We start from the raw sequence: 14,864 nt of genomic DNA on the forward strand, positions 1-14,864 counted from the left end.
AATAAAGTATTGTAAAAGTGAACAATGCTCATCTTCATCGTAACGTTTAAAATCTGCTTCTATTTCATTTTCAAGGAAAACTGATTAATATTTTCCTTGCAATTTTATGGATTATTTAAATGAGTGGAGAAAATTTACAGAAAATTTCAATATAAATGCTTCATCAGTTTTCCTCTAAGAAAATAAAAAAAGAGCAGAGGCTTACAATAACACAATCTGAGTTACGCACTTTTCGACTTTTGATATGTTCAAAAGAGCAAAGAAACTCACTTGCACCATCAAAATTTTGACTTCGAAGGTGATTTTTCTTCTTGAGATAAATTTAATTTTTTTTTCATTTATTAGATTTTTGTGGCATTAAATGAAATCGTTGTCTCTTGTGACCTTCGTGATGAGCAATTATTATTTTTTTAACGAAAAGAATTGAGCATTTAAAACTTCCATCAAGAGAAAAGAGCATTCCTAATTTTTTGAGATTAAGGTAAAAGAGGAGCAAAAATACGTTTTAATAGGTGAAAAAATTAACAGATAAATGTCTCGTCTTATTAAGCACTCCACAAACTGCATTTTCCTTTCCTGCAGAACAAAATACAAACTTTTTAAAAACTTTCGCCTTCCTTTTTTTTCTTTTAACCTGAGTTTTCCTTAAAATGACCACAATTCATCGATCCTCATCATGTAGAGTTAAAAGGGTGCTCAATTTGAACCTCACTATTTAGGACAAACCACGATTTTAGCTATGAGGTCTCCATTCATTGATCAGATTTTGTAGTTGCCAAAGCCAATTTCGAAATATGCACCAATGAATTGAAACTACAGCAAGCTTCATTTTAATGAAAGTAAAAGCTAAGTGTTTTACGAATATCTAAGAGCCACAACATTGCAGGGGCGTTGCCTGTTAAAAATGATGTGCTATACCTCTTAAAACAAAAGATGAGTGAAAAATTAAGTTCTTTGGAAGTTAAAAAAAAAAAAAAATTGTGAATTATTAAAAATATAGAGGAAGCAGTGCAAAAACCAATTAGATTTTGAAATGTTTATTTTATTTTGCTTAAACAAGTCTATACTAAACTTGACGTTTACACAACTGTTTTTGCAGAGAATGCAATGCAATCAAACTAAATATTTTATGACGAGAGAAATTCAAGGTACTCACAAGGAGAAAACAGAATTACTTTGAAGAAGACTGCCTTACAACTTAAAAATTAAGTCAGGATGCATAATTTTTTTTCCCTGACCCAGTAAAAGAATTAACTAATAGTTACATATGCTCTGATAAGAGAGATTATGTATTCTTTACAACTCTGAATGCCTTTTAATGCAGAACACATATTTTATGAAAAATATTTGCAATGGAAGAATGAATAAAAGCATGAACAATAAAAAACTTTAAACATTAAACTTTCTTTACTTAATGCTACTATTCTTTCCTCTTTTCACAAACATGTCAATTTTTTTTGGAGTAAAAATAATTAAATCGCTATACTATAGTCAGATTCATTTCTTGAATAACTATCCGATAATCATTTCACATTATGTTTTCCGGAGGATAAACACATGACTAGGAAGGTAGTAATTACACATTAAAATAACAACTTTATAGAATGATAAAAATAAAAATATTCATGCGACAGAAAAATAGATCCTTTAAATTAATAAATGTTGAGACGTAAAGAACCAGTCAAGAGCTTGCAGGCTGGAGAAAGCAGAACCGCAGGGGAAAAAAGCAGCAGAGATCTTACAGTGGGCTTAAAATTTGGATTCCAAAAATTAGGAATTTAAAAACGGCTCCTTACACTTTATATCTTTCTAATGGACCATTGGACAAGGTACGAATTGAAACATTCTGTTACTTATTACTTCTTCAAAATTTCACGTAGAATGTGATCCCTGCGATGAATATCACTGAAATAAACTCATAACCAAGATATGGTTTGTGTTAGTTAGCGTTGGATACAAAATATTTGAATTTCCCGCTCACAAGAAAAATTAGAGTCTACAAGAATCAAATCGCGCACTACAGCAGTTTTGGCAGGCTTTATAGTTGAGCAGTGTTCTTTCCCTGCCCTGTGTTGTTAAAAAATAGAAACAATATGCTGCAACTGATTATGAGCTGAAGAGTTGAGTTTGAGGAAGCCATAATTTCATACTGCAGAGACTATTTTGGCTACGTTCAGTGTGCAAGATGAAGCTTTTTTCAATGAGCTGGAAGCTTAATTTTAAGCATCGAAAAAAGTTAATACCTTGGTTGAAAATCACTTTCAATAATTTTTGTTGCACTAAGTGTGTTCTAAAAGATATTTTGATGAGAAAACATACATCATATTACTAGAATTCGCATCTTGACTAATGGTCCATCCCAGGTAATTCGTTTAAAGACTTGAAAGTTGACATTCTTTTTCCATTCAAACATTGAATATTCCACTTGCACTTACATTATTTCCTTCCAAACCTCAACAAATTTCGAAGATCTAAACGTCTTCCAAATTTCAGTCAAACAATCCAAATTTTCAACCTTGACAATCAGGCAACATCTGATCAGATTTCAGCCCACTGAAAAACTATTAACAAATACTTCTTAGACTTAAAAAAGCAGTTAAGAGGGACTAAAAATGCAAAAACTACGGCTCTTTTCCAAGAATTCGCTCATACTATTAAGGCACTTCTAAACCTGGTGTCAAAAACAAATTTGATTCTCAGCCATTATCGGTCCTCACAAATAGTTTGAACAACACGTTTGCAGGTAATGCGAGTACTTCCATACAGAGTAAATTGTGCCTTCGAAATTAAAGGTCTCAACAAGACATGACAGCAAACCAAAAACTTTGGAGAGTGAGAAATTAGGGTAATGGTGAGTTCAGTTCCACAGCAGTGAACTTTACTGACTAATTTTGATTTATGGTTTCCATTACTGAAGATTCACCATAAACAAGTCTTTAAAGAAGCTCAACTTTCCATTAAGTGTTAGTTATGTTTAGAACTTGTATGATTTTTGGCCAAGTTACAACAATATGTTGACCTAATTTAAAGGGAACCAAAACCGACATTAGAGCCTAGTCCTATGATTTTGAGGAACTTGGGGACTACTAAGCAATGCAAGTGAGAGGAGGGAAGATGTTTGAATCAATTGGAGTTAGATCTATAGACAAATCCAATTAAGACAAACTTTTGCATCATTTTTAAAGGAGGAGAGAAAGATATTTTTGATTATTTATGAGGAAAAGAGATGAAAGTGGAGGGCATGTCTCTAGTGTAATGGATTGCAACTGTTACTTCAACAGAAATAAACTTGACATTTTCATAAACCAAATGCAAACAGATTCAGTCAACCTTAATTCTAAACCTTTTCCACAACTTAATAAAAAGCACCTTAAAAATATTGAACTGGAAGAAGTATGAATTTTTTTAATTTATTTATTTATTTATTAAACGAGCTTAACTTCTTTCAAAGCTTGAGTCTCAAACTGATCGACAGACCTTTTGTGCGGAAGAAAATCATTGGGACTGAGACTAAAATCACTAACTCCTTAACAGTATCTATCATGTAAGAATAAGAATATTTTAGTCAGAGGGAAGTAATATTTTATTATATGGATAAAACTGTAAGTTCCGCACTGTTATTGTTTTCTAGTTTTTTGTTATTGACCTCATGGAAACTACAAAATATTAATTTAACTTTTTACTGTTCATCATAACATTACTTGACAGCATAAAATGTAGCACATCTGAGGAACTAATAATCTGAAGTAGAGATTACTGTGGAGGGGAGAATACTTTTCCGAGTTCAACCCATCCAGGATGAAAGGAAGTTTTTGAGGTTCTGCAAATTTGTGAATGAAGCCTACTCTGCTCACACATTATGATTTAAAGGACTTTGCATTTTTGACGCTTGCTCTGTTTGGAGTGCTACCCCCTTGCACATTAATCTAGGGGAGGAAAACTCGATTTTTCAATGGTTCTAATATCATCATTAGTGATTGTACATATTCTCTTGAACTTTGCAAAATTGTTATGACTCAATTGGACTCATGCTGAAATTTAGTGTATACTGAGTGGCTTTGATAATGGTTTATTTAAAGCATCAATTATGGTGTAGTGAAATTTGAAAATTTCAAGTAAAAATAATTGATTCCAAACAAATTATTCACCAGTGCTTGGACTGTGCTTGGAACTTGTTTTTTTTTCTTTCACGAAAAGAAAACGGATCAATCTTTGGAATTGAGATATTTATATATTATATGCTGTAGCAGTATTTAAATAAATACTGCTACAGCAATATTTAAATAAATACTGCTACAGTAATATTTAAAACATGATATTGAAAGCGCATTGTAAATTTTTCTGCTTTTGAGAGTCAAATATTAGTTGACAGGTCAAAGTAATGGAGAACCAATGCTTAAATGATATCAGTATGTGCACAGAGGATTGGATTCAAATTTTCGGTGGCGGTAAAATTTGCTTCTAGAATAAAATATTCTCCCCTCAGATTACAAGATTAAAAGACAGAAAGTAAAATGATCGGCCCCAAAAAGTAGCACTTCAAAAATTCCGCTTGCAGTCTGAGCGACTACAATTGAAACGTTCACTTTCATATTCCTTAAAATTACTAAAAAATAGAGGCATATAGAAAATAAAGTCTTAAAGTTTGTGTGCATTAACCCACTGGTAAAAATAATTGGAGGATTTTTTTTCCTTTTCTCAAAAATTACAATGCAAAAATAAGTCGATTAACTCAACTAAAAAAAAAATATCACATATTTTATTATTCTCGTGAACGTCTTTAATTACAAGAGAAGAAACTATATCAATCTAAACTGCTATTGCCCAATTGATTAAAGCTAGGTATGTATCGTTCAAAAATTTCTTTGGATTGATGAACTTGGACGAAGTATAAAGTTTGTAGGTTACGAGTTTCAAATGCTACCGCTTGACTAAGAAGCAAATACTAGCTGCAGGTTGAAAAGAAACTAGGATAATAAGAAACACAGTTTGATTGTATCGTCCGGTCAAGTTATTCATAATGAAAAAATGTTAAAGCTAGAATTCTAAGGTACATGAAGAACAAACGCACTCATCTGGTAATTTCGGGTGGGTTATCAACAGCCATACTTGAAATTGATGCCCGGCACACAGGACACGATAGTAACTGCACAGAGCAATTTTCACAGAATCCGCTGAAAAAAAAAATTATTTTTATAAAGTTATTTTTCTCAGAAATTCTCGTCATGACAATCAATTAGCTGCAAGTTTACGAGAGTTGACGTCCAATGAGGTAGGGAACTGGACGCAATATTTGCCATCTTTATTCTTGGATACATTTTAATGTAGTCAGGGACAGCAGATCTATGATCCCACTCAAAAACTCAGCTACCTAATTTGGCATAGGCTCATAGAAGAAAACATTGAAAAATATCCAGAGTACTTTCTGTAAATTTGGACACTTTTCTGAATCTTCTCAAACGAATATCTAGACACTGAATTTTACAGACAAAACTTGATTTAAAATTTTTGGGTGAAAGTGAATGGGTTGAAATTGAAAAATAATTAAACTTCAAAACTTTGAGAGATTTTGAGCAAAAAAATTATTTCTGTTTTTAGGAAATTGCAGATTTACTGTGCAGCTTCGAATGGAAGAAAAAAGTAACTTCAGTATTTCTTCATTTTCAAAAAGTTAACTGAGAAAAAATGGATTCAATTTGTCAAAGGATCAAAAACGGTTAAAGCCTCCAGAGAATGAAATAGATAAGTAACCTTTCTACGCTTTTAAGAGAGCAAATTTAAAAGTTGAAAATTACATTAAGTCTTTACGACTCGAAAAAATTTTGAACTTGCTTTGAAGAACTAAAAACTGAGTTTCTAAGGAAAACTTGTTCATTGAGGTTTTCTTTGAGATAATCATGGATCAAAATCACCAAAACCTCCATTTGACCAACAATACTATTCACTCTTATCTTTCACCAAAGGTTTCAATTGTGATAAAAAATTGAAGTTTTTGAGAATACAGAAGAAAATAATTACCTATGATTGCATGGTTTGAGGGTGACAGTAGCTTTAAAGTCAAAACATAATGTACAGGAATCTTCTTTTACACTCATTCTTCTTAACTTTTCAAGTTTTAAATGTCTGAAACAAGATACACACAGTTAATGAGATTATTGAAAATAAGACACTGCGATACTAGTAGAGGGTGACTGGAAAAAGAAAAAAACAAAACAAGCAGACATTTGAAAAAACACTCATAACCCATTTTAAAAGAACTCGCTTTTTACGAAATTCCACATTTAACAAAGTAATTTAAAATCCCTGACAGATTCCATAAGCATCCAATAAAATAAAACCTAGTTTTAACAAAGTCTCTGATGTTCGCATTTAACAAAGTGCTTACCGCTTGAAAATGACCATTTGTTCTGGTAACCAAAGTGTCAAATGTATTGAAACTTCTAGGTTAATGGAAATTCACTTGATGAGCAGAGCCCCATTGAAGTTTGGACACAGGTATGTGCGAAAATAGAATAATATGTCTACGAAAACGGTACTTTATATTATGCACACTGGAAAAGGACTGTTTCAAACAATGGCAGTTAAATAGAGAAAACTTTATCCATTTGGAATTACCTGGGTAAAATAACTCTTTCTTCAGCATTCAGCACACCAACAGCATTAAAGCTTTGAAAAGGAATGTTCTTTGGTGGATATTTGAAAGGGTTCCGACCAAAATTGAATCGACAGTGTTGAAATGCCATGAAGCTAGCAGCAGCAAAAAATCCAGTCCTTTAAAGGGGGAAACAACCGAAGTTAAACTCAAGCATTGAAGATGGTTTGAAGATAAAAATAATAGCCTACGCAAAACTAACTATTACAAAATAATCATGGATTTGGAAATAATTCAGGCAGCTCTTTATATCTCTATGAAGGCAGCTTAAACAGAACTTTCAAACGGTGATTCCTTGGCTTCCTTTTTCCGCAAGGTGAAAGTAGAATTTATTCTTAAACTATGTCACACAGATGAAATGTTAGCTGACGCGACTATTTTCTTAAAGTATTTTCACGAAATGGCGACTTCAGCAGCGCTTACATTGATGAGAAGGAAATTTTTTAAACTTTTAAATACACATAAGTCATAACATTAAGATGAAAAAAATTTGGAAGAACCAGCTCAAGTTTGGCTTCAAAATTTGAGAGTGTAGAAGCTGATGATGTTAATTTTACAATGAAACTTTTGAAATTGCAGTAGCTGTTTCTTTGCTGTTTTCAAAATCCTGGCGTTTTTGTTCTTCCATTGACTTGTGAGTAAAATTAGAATGCACAGAAAAAGAAAATGAGGTACAACAAAAAAAAAAGCCACGACTAGTAAGAATTTTTGATGACACGGAACAATAATATCTGAAATTGGGATAGGATTCCGGATATTTACTGGAAAGAACCAATTTTTGCACAAATTTTGAAGTCGTCTTCTGTCTGCGGACAAGAAACTTTTCTTTCTCCTTAATTGTTCACGAGTGAATATGTCCATGCTGATGGCTAAAAAGTAAAAGCACGTATCTCCTTTTGCGAAGTTGCAGACTTCCTGTTGTACTTTATTATTTCATTGGAAAACAGGACAAAATTTCTTGAAAACTCACTTAATTTCTTTCTTCTGTTAGCAGAATATTCTGTATGAAATTTCAAGTTTTAAAGTTGGCTTGTTTCTCTTCAACAAAATAAAATAGGGGCGGAAATTTTGAAAAATTGCAATTGCGATACATGATTTTGCACTTTAGCCATCAATTATATATTCCCTGCGTTTCCTCAGTTTACAATTCTTGCTTGAACTATGAACCTATCACATCATTCAAGTATGAGATACACAATGATGCCAGGTCGATTTCTCTGAGTGAAGGTATTCTCTACATTTTCTTAGTTTACACTTTCTGTCATTAAATTGAGACTTTTAAAAACCATTGAATTACACAAAAAGGAAGCAATGATGGTAGGCATACATAACCACACTGCTAAAATTCAACATAGTAGGGGGCTCACTTGGCAAACTTGAAGACATTGGTGTGCGTAGCGACTTCATTTCCATTGAGATAAAAAACAGCTTTCGGAGTCTGGAGATCAAGAAGACAGCCAAGAACGCAGCCTGGCTTCCATGGTGGTCCATTCGGCTGCATTTCAATGTGTGCATTGTGCCAGACCTGCTGCCGACACCCATCGTATGCAACAGAAAACCCGTCATCACCAATCCCGTAGCCTTCGTGACTTAAGAATTTGCTCTTCTTTGTCGCCCAGCCGATTTGCATCACTCCACAGCTGAGGACCGTGATCTCATAGTACCAGATGCCAGTTTGGATTGGGAAAGTGCATCTGACACTTTCAAACAGGTATGCATCGCAGCGAGCCTAGATGAGAATAAAGTGTAATGCGTTTAGTACAAATTGGAAAATATGTAACCAAGAGTGATATAATCCCAACATAAATCAGTATAAAAAGTCTGATTTTACTTATTAGATGCAGAACAAGGCAAATACAGCAGCAAAGTTTGATTGTTAAAACAATTGACGATGGATTCACGTAACCTGAAATGCATTTAGTTTTGGTTTAACAATAAATTTCATCAGAATCACATCTTAATGCATGTACATTCTTTAAAGTAACAATAACTTCAGACCTAAAGAGGTTGCACTAGTCTTGAATTTAAACCAGTGAACAAAGTTTTTCAAGGCTGTTCTGAGCTTGAGTACACGTTTTTCACTAAAGTTTGCATTGAACACACTAAGGTTTGTGTTTTTTATTTCACATTATGAAAGTAACAGGTGAGTAGATTACGTGGTGACATATTTGCATATTTTTGGACCCGAAATCCAGGACAAGTGCGCGTTTAAAAAGTCCAAAGACTCAAAACGCGTCGGAATGGCAGGAAAATGATGGAAGGGAAGTACTGCAGTGGTCAAATCGCTATCTCTTCTTATTTTTCACTGATGTTTGTTCAAATTAAACGTATTTCATGTGGAACTGTTGCTTGTTAACTACGGATAACGTGAATGTTATTCGATTCTTTGATTCTGAACATAAAATTTTGACTTCCCTATTGTTTTTATAAACAGAAAATAGAAAGATATTTGATGAAGGTCATAGAAACCCATGCTCGCTTCTGATTGATACCAGATGACATCATTCAGTTCGGCACAAAACCGGGGCATTTTAAATTGGTGGAAAAGTTGCGCTTATTGAACTGTGCATTTCTCTGTTTCTGAGTCAATTTTTCACGTTTATATGGGTGCAATGTGTTCTACGAGTCACTTCAGAAAAATATATCCCCAAGTTAAAATTCGTTCATGAAGTAAGGGTAAAAATAAAGTCAAGCGCTTTTTCTGCAAAATTTGAGCAGGCAGCAAATACTAGATGAGATCTAGAATGTTAAAAAATCCTAAATCTTATCATCGTATCAATCATGTTTCAACTTCTACGTTCCTCCAAATCTACTATGTCACAACACTAGATCAGAAGAGAGCAATCGCAAACCTCAAGTCCATCCGGAGATATTTTCAAGTATTCGCTGGCATCCCGCGAGTTCAACATTGCATTGATATTTGTTAAATCTATACTTTCATAGGAGAGTTTCCTGCCCTCTACAACAACTGCAACAAAGAAAGAAAATAAACACAGAGGCTGAAGAAAATGAGAAGTGGATCCAAGAATGCATCCGGTATACAGGTTAAATTAAAAAATCTTTTGCAAGCATACGATTGTTGACAAAGCCTCTCCCAATGTTCTTTGTAATATATCTTTGATGAATGATTACATATGAACAATTCTTTGGTAGACATAATTTGAAGAATATTCAGAGAGAGAAAACGAAAATGGCTGTGTTAAAAAAATCTATAACTGTAAAAAGCAACAAAATCTTAAGAAAGACGGAGGTGCAAAAATTCTGAATCGACGAGTTTTTTGCCAACCAGCGTATCTGCCTTACAGCAATGTTGGTGATTTGCCATTCTTTTGACACTTGAGAACTTTCTCATTTTCAAGACCTGAAAGTTATTTTAGGGAATTTCTTTGAAAATTGTGAGTTTGTGTCGCATATCAAGATCTGCTTCACATCTGATCTGCAGATCACAAAATAGGACGCTTTTGCACCCCTGAAGCTGGTGTAGCAGTGTGACCTGTTCTCTCATCTTCTTGTCTGTCGGTAGACAAGTTAACCACTACCGGATTGCAAGTTTTACCAACTATATCAAATGTTTTAATTAAGAAACAACAAACTATGAGGATTTACTTATGTGCACCGAAAAGACAAACAAACATATCGCCGGTCGAACTTCCAAACCAGGTATCTCAGTTTGCGACATTATAATGCTTCCTGTCGTACTTCACTTTTTTTTAAAAAAATGGAAAAATTATGTCAATTCTTTAAAACTTCCGTGATTTCTTTGCTCTGTAAGAAGGAAATTCTATGAAAACTTCAAGGAATGATGTTGATTTATTCTTCTTCAGAAAAATTAAATAGTAGCGGATATTTTGAGACACCGCAATGCAAATGAGAGAAGTGGTTTGAAATTTTCACCATTGTTAAATAAAAAATACACTCTTCTGTGAAAAGGCATTAAAAAATCATGATTTTTCAAAAATACTTTCGCAAACATAAAAATTAGAGGCAACATAAGCAATATGAGCGTAGTTACATTATTCTAAAACTTAATGATATAAAGTTTCTCAGAGCTTTTTGCAAAGAAATAAAAAAATAAAGATTTTATGATTATGAGTTGAAAAGAGACTTACACAAATTATCTAAGCACCATTGTGCACAAAATCCGACTTGTGCTTCCACATAATCTTGAGATCCAACAAAACGCTCAAGCTTTAGAATAGGGTTAACAGGCTCAGTCTCAAGGTATCTTTTGATAGACAATTTGTTTTCACCTGAGAAAATAAATTGGAACAATTCGTAAAAAACGCAACTTTCACTTTCCTAAAATGCTTCAGCTTAAAAGGCTTAGAGAAAGGACAAATTAAAAAAAAAAATTACATTTCTAGTATTTGTGGCAAAACCATTTGCTTTTGATTATTTATGCTCATGATACAGCGGCGGTTGCTGGGATCTTTGTGCTTCCTGCCTGTCTTGATTGTTTCCTGTCACTTATTTTAGATCTGCCTTTTTCTCTTAAATTTCTAAGGGGCCCTTGGAGCTTGAGAAGTTGCAGTTGTGGTAAAGATGGCTCCTAAGAATTGCTCACCAAGAACAGGTTCTTTTCTTACAACTTGCTGACAGAGGAAATTACCTAGAGCGCTTGCAAGTAGTACTGGTTGAGAAGCATGTTGAATAGAATGGAGAATTTGCACACACAAATTTTAGCACTTCATCGAAGAGTGCTTAATGAGCTGAGGTTGCAGTAGTTTTCATAAGTTTTTACTGAAGTGGGAAATTGGAGGAAAATGGATTTAAAAGTGAGAAAATGTGCCGCCTTGTGTCATCATTTGGCAGGATTTTCCATTTAATCACACATATTTTGGCAGATTCGGTTATTTCGTTATGTTTCCTCCAAAGTTTTTCAATTGAGAAATCAAGGATATCCTCACGCTCAGTTTTCCTAGCAGCTTCATTTCAAATATAAAATTTACAAAATTTCAGACACCTGCAAATTCTTCATTGAATTATTTCTATTCTATTTGATCATCAGTAAGAAAATAGAAATACGATTTTATAATTGGCCCTTATAATGGCTTCTAAGAATAAAACTTATCAATCTAAAAAGCTCCTAAAACCTTATCTGAAATTTTGAAGTAAGTAAACAATGATCATGAATCAATCTCAAAACGCAAAATAAAACAACAAATAAGAGTTGAAGACTACTTACTAGTTTGAGCAAATTTCTCCAAGGCAACTAAAGAGAATAATGTCAAAATAGGTTCTACATTTTCTTCCTAGAAACACAAAAAAAAGGCTCATTAACACACACAAACACCCAGACATACAAAAATCCATGTATAAAACTAAAAATTTAAATATTTGAGAGAAACTGAATCAATAATTGAAGAGATACGATCACTATCTTTGACATTGCGGAGGAAAGAAGCTATTAAGAGATACTTAAATAACAGAAAATCCTTCTTGATCTGAAAGTGAACTAAAAGTTCACATGCAAAATGTTAGAATTAAAATTTCAACTGAGAAATTTGTTGGCTATAAGCGGACTCATGAATTTGAGGTGTCTAGAACCAAAACCGGCAATCTTTATTGCACTGTCTAAAAACTGTGCAATCATACTAATTTTCTGCGAGAAGCAACCAAAACCTCCAGCTGCTTTTAACATTCTTCCAAATTTTCTCGCTTGATAACAGAAAATTCACAAGAAAACATGAACACGGAGGCTGCCTTGTTCTATCATTATTAAAATTATCATGATCGCACAATCTTCAGACAATAGAGATTAACGGTTCAGGTTCTAGACGCCTCATTTAACATTGCATAATTTTTTCTCATATTTTTACTTTTTCAACAGAGAGGTTACTACTTAACGCCTTTAAATTTTCTATGCATTTACCCTTGATTATGAAGAATATACTGTCAAATGTCAAGTCTCAATGTTGCTTAGTTTTCTGTTTGAATATAAAAAATTAGGCAATGTTTGATTAAGTTGGGTTAATCTTGGTTCGATACATCAAACTTTTAGTGTGATTTTATGGACTGGTTGTTGTGAAAATAAAATGAAACTAGATAAAACCAGTTCAGACAGAGAGACAGAGGTGACCTTACCAGATTACTGACTAAATAAGCCAGCGTGCCTGGTGTGAGGAGAGCAACACTGCTTGGACCTGCTAGTTTTTCTGCCAACATGCCAAGAATGATGCACACATTCCTTTGCTGACAGACCGATTTCTTCTTCTTGACTGATCCATACCTTGATAAGCTGAATATTCTAGACAGCTTAACAATTGTGTCCTGGGGGAAAAATGGAAAAAGAATTAGATTAAAACTACGCCCAGTAGACATGTAGATATTATTTGAGGGGCTTGGAGGACAAGGCGCGTAAAAGCAGTTTTTGAAAAAATTGAGATATTAATGATTTCATGTAATTTTTGTTGCATATCGACAGTGAAACTACCAGACCACGCATCTCGGTTTGCGGCGTCGCAGACTACCTGTCATACTTTATTTTTTAAATAGAAAACTACTCAACGTCAATTCGTGAAAACTTCCGTGATTTTTCCTCTTTGTGCGGAGGAAAATCTGTGAAAATTGTAAGGAATGATATTGATTTGATCTCCTTCAAAAAAATAAGATGTGAGTGGAGATTTTCAAACACTGCAAACGAGATACATGGTCTGGTAGTTTCACCTTCAATATTTGGTGAAAAATTCGCTCCTAAATTCTAATCTTTAAGCATCAAAAAGTTAGTTTGAACTTTCTTTGCACTATGAGGATTCATGTAATTTTGAAACTTCAAACATGTATTTCTCGAAATAGAAATAACTGCACTTATGCGCCTTGTCCTCCAAGCCCCTCATTTCTTGGATAAGATGAGGGAGATAATCCTCCTCTATTCGAGACAAAAATACCTATTCCTACAAATTTGAAGAGCTTGGAGAATAAGGCGCATAAGTGCAGTTTTCGAAAAAATTGAGATGTTAATGGTTTAATTAATAATAGTGTTGTTACGTATTCTGAGCAAAATTCACTTCCAAATGCATCAAAAAGTCAGTTTGAACTTTCTTTCCGCTATAAGGATCCATGTCATTTCGAAACTTCGAACACATTTCTTGAAACAGCAAAAACTGCACTTGCGCGCCTTGTCCTCCAAGTCCCTCCTTGAAGGAACAACTTTCCTTACTTTCCCCTGCCCTTCTAATATTTTAGCTGATGTTGATTTAAATGTGTGCTGGCTATCAGTCCCTACTTTCTTGAAGGAATGAGTTAACATCTGATTGGTTATCATTGGTTTTCACATCGAGAGCCAGTAAGTAAAATTCAGTACCTGGCTTCACATACGATGAAACTGACGGCCAGAGCTCACAGGAAGTGGGTGAAACAAAGGAATCGTCATGTGAATATTCCAGCTAAGTCTCAGTCACTTCGGCATGTATGAGCAGAAAGAGAAAGAAGATAGCTGTATTATTCTTTAACTTTGGATGGTTGATGTAGATAAACAAGGATTCCGGGCAATACTTTGGAATCAGGTAGAATTGAGCTCCTCAAGAATGGCATTTGAAAATGTCTGGATTATGCTAGCTTGGCCTTAACTTAGGACAGAACAAAGCAAATTTGAGATACCTTATTAGGAAGAGGGCAGTCATCAAGAAGAACGGTGATGACAACTGGACCCAATGGGTTATCCAACGGGATGATGTTCACCATAGAATGAATCATCTGAATCCATCCTTCTTCTTTGTCAGCGATTTCGTTCAGCTTTTGAAGCGCTTCGGGGGTGTCAGGTGCACTTTCGACGAGGTGTCCGATGATTCCCAAGACTTGTAAAATTAATCGGTCAACTGTTTTCTTGTTGACTTTACAAAACGTGGAACCAAAAACTCCTGGAACATACCTATCTATTCGGCCATCGGAGAGAATGCTTCCTCTACCTGTACTAATGTTGTGTTGACTAGAACTGGGGCCATCAAAAGAATTGGTGTTCCTTGATCTGCCTGAAGAAAACTGACAAAATTTACAACCACCCGCGCCCATTGATAGAACGATGGAGTCAAATTTAGTCACATAAAAGAACTGCACAATTTACTAATTGTTTACATTTCGATTTTTGGCCACAACGTCGTTTTCGTTTTTTTTTCTCTCACTTCCCTGTTTTTTTTCGGTGAAGCAACTAGAAGACCACCCATCACTCCGAATCGTAACCAATCACCACCTTATCACGTTTTGATAGGTTAGG

The 14,864-nt window shown here is 34.2% G+C and overlaps 1 protein-coding gene across 1 annotated transcript; it reads right to left on the reverse strand.

Annotated features, from left to right (window-relative positions):
* Positions 1–1,021: 1,021 nt before the first annotated feature.
* Positions 1,022–14,806, reverse strand: LOC109036469 (RING finger and SPRY domain-containing protein 1). Its single transcript, XM_019050707.2, has 9 exons — positions 14,252–14,806; positions 12,737–12,922; positions 11,838–11,904; positions 10,762–10,902; positions 9,505–9,620; positions 8,020–8,381; positions 6,616–6,771; positions 6,019–6,123; positions 1,022–5,174 (listed from the first exon to the last, which is right to left on the reverse strand). Exons 1-9 carry the CDS (start codon positions 14,660–14,662, stop codon positions 5,072–5,074), a joined length of 1,647 nt encoding a protein of 548 aa, XP_018906252.2. The 5' UTR covers positions 14,663–14,806; the 3' UTR covers positions 1,022–5,071.
* Between the last annotated feature and the right edge of the window lie 58 nt (positions 14,807–14,864).

This window comes from Bemisia tabaci, chromosome 6 (assembly GCF_918797505.1).
Source record: "Bemisia tabaci chromosome 6, PGI_BMITA_v3".
Lineage (NCBI taxonomy): Eukaryota > Metazoa > Arthropoda > Insecta > Hemiptera > Aleyrodidae > Bemisia > Bemisia tabaci.

Excerpts from the sequence above, each read along its gene's own strand:
- LOC109036469 (XM_019050707.2), bottom strand. The coding sequence starts at position 14,662 with ATGGGCGCGGGTGGTTGTAAATTTTGTCAGTTTTCTTCAGGCAGATCA. Across the intron at positions 11,905-12,736 it reads CTTATTTAGTCAGTAATCTG|GAAGAAAATGTAGAACCTAT; the intron begins GTAAGGTCACCT and ends TTGTGTTTCTAG. Across the intron at positions 10,903-11,837 it reads GGAGAAATTTGCTCAAACTA|GTGAAAACAAATTGTCTATC; the intron begins GTAAGTAGTCTT and ends TTATTTTCTCAG.